Source organism: Saprolegnia parasitica (assembly GCF_000151545.1).
Source record: "Saprolegnia parasitica CBS 223.65 unplaced genomic scaffold supercont2.1306, whole genome shotgun sequence".
NCBI lineage: Eukaryota > Oomycota > Saprolegniomycetes > Saprolegniales > Saprolegniaceae > Saprolegnia > Saprolegnia parasitica.
The window spans coordinates 29-2,151 of NW_012157700.1; the positions used below are offsets into that span (position 1 = coordinate 29).

The window sequence follows — 2,123 nt, forward strand, 5'->3', positions numbered from 1 at the left end:
TGCACCGCTATGGCCATTAGGGAAGCGACATTTCTCGAGAAGCTCCAAGGCCCGTTTGTCCTTCTGCAGGTATTAGTACGCGTGCCATTGGCGTGACTGAGATTACCTGCGTCACCCTTTTTATTGTTAGAGCGAAGAGGTCGGTGCCACTGGGATTGTCTTCATGGAGCTTCAAAAACGCATGGGATGAGGCAGACAACTTGTCCATCATTTCCACATGTAAACCAAACCTCGAGTACTAGCGCCATATACGGTGCTATAAACAAATGCAATCCGAAATGATTATTTCCCTTGCTCTTCATACACTACCCAGCATTGCTTCTTGTGGCCTGGTGGGAAATCCAACTAACTACGTTAGCCTAAACGGTTTCTCGACTGCTCGGTTTCATCGCACCGCCTGTCGCGTCGCAGTAGCATGCTAATGCGCTCGATGGCAGTCGCACCATCTGCGGCGCAGGTGCCCACTCCGCCCACGGCGAGGCAACGCGCCTTTGCCCTAGCCGGCATGCTGTACGTTCTCGTCTCGCTAGGCACTGGTCTCTGGTACCTCTCCCTCCTCTCGCCCAGCCTCGCCAACGACCTCTGGTGGGCGGGGTACTCGCCGGCGCGCCACGAAGCCTTCCTCATCGACGTCATCAACGCGCAGCTGATGCTAACACGCGCCAGTGCCCTTAATGTCTACGCCGCCGACGCGACCGTCAACAAGGTCTACGCGTCGGCGACGGCATCCTCCACCACAATCCCGCCAACGTACGCTCGGCGCATTGTCTTTAGTGAGCTGACGTCGATCGAGTACGCAGTGCCGCAGCTGCGTCTTCTCAGCGCGCGCTGGTCGATGCGCATGTGTGTGCAGCACTGCTGGGTCGACTTCAACAAAACGTTTCAAGTCGCCCACACGGAGCTGCGGCAGCGCCGGTGCGAAGAGAGCTATGCGACAAACGCAGCCGTTTATATGGAAGCCACGTTGCGCAATGTGGTGTGGACCGACTATGTAGCGGTCTGGGGCGGTGAAAATGGTCCGTTTACCGTCGCCGTCGAGCTCGCACTACAAGAGACAAGCCACGGCCGGTTGTTCCTCCGCGGCGTAGCGACGGCGCGTGCCATGACATCGGTGGCCGACGAACTCATCTACTGGCGACGCCATAACTTGCGTTCGTTTGAACTACAGTGGCAGAACCGGTATCGACCGGGCGTGACCGAGACAATGGTCATGCAGAATGCACTCGGCATGCCGCAGCTCTTGACGCTCAAGGACGTACCGCAAGGCGCGGGGCCGTGGACATCGGTGATTCTTTTCTGGCTGCCGCTCAACAACCTCTGGCAAAACCAAATGTTCAACCGCAGCCTGATCCGGGGCTCGTCACGGTACTTTCTCGCCAACATCTCGGTAGACCTCCCGGCGCTCGACGTCGAGGTCATGCACGGCAACACGAATGTGCCCGGGCAGTTTGCCGCCCAAGCCGCCCAATTTCGCCGCCTCATTGGCCCCTTCCAGAGTGTCGACAGCCTCCATGTTCCCGTCCCAATATCGCTTCTGAAGGCCGTTGCCGCGCTTCGTGTCACTGCCGCCAACGACGTGGCCGCTCTTGTGTCGCCGGCTACACCGATTCAACTGATGCCACTCGCGTGGCTCGGCTACAACTATTATGGCGGCAACCCGCTATGTGTCGCGTTGCCAGCTACATCGTACGTGCAGCAGTCGTTTGACTTTACAAACGACTGCTCAGCACCCAAACCACTCGAGGTGGTGCTCGACCCGCTCGCGCTTCTTGTCGCCCATGTTGCCACCATCAGCACACTGTCGAGCGAGACTCGTTGTGCTGCGGCAGCGCCTTCCTCGCTAGCCACGTGTTTGGCCGCGCTCAACAGCGTCGATGCAATCTGGCCCGCCCACGTGGCAATCACTGATTGGTCGGCCGCACGGCACGATGTCGGCCTCGGCCTTGGGTTGATGCAATATGCAACGACCGCGAACGGCACGTGGCGCGTGCTTCGGCAGCCACTACTGGAGCCGTCGTTTACGTTTTTTGGCTGGATGTTCCTCGCCGACTGGGCGCTGGGGCGTCGGGAAGTGCTCTCGTTCCAAGGGGACGTCGGCAGCGTCGCATTAATCTCGAATGTCG

The 2,123-nt window shown here is 59.0% G+C and overlaps 1 protein-coding gene across 1 annotated transcript; it reads left to right on the forward strand.

The window, feature by feature from the left end:
* Nucleotides 1–505: 505 nt before the first annotated feature.
* On the forward strand, nt 506–2,101 carry SPRG_18579 (hypothetical protein; the record flags this gene model as incomplete). The annotated part of the gene is made up of 1 exon (XM_012358017.1): nt 506–2,101. A coding segment is annotated over one exon (1,596 nt), but the record flags the coding sequence as incomplete, so codon positions are not given.
* Nucleotides 2,102–2,123: the final 22 nt, after the last annotated feature.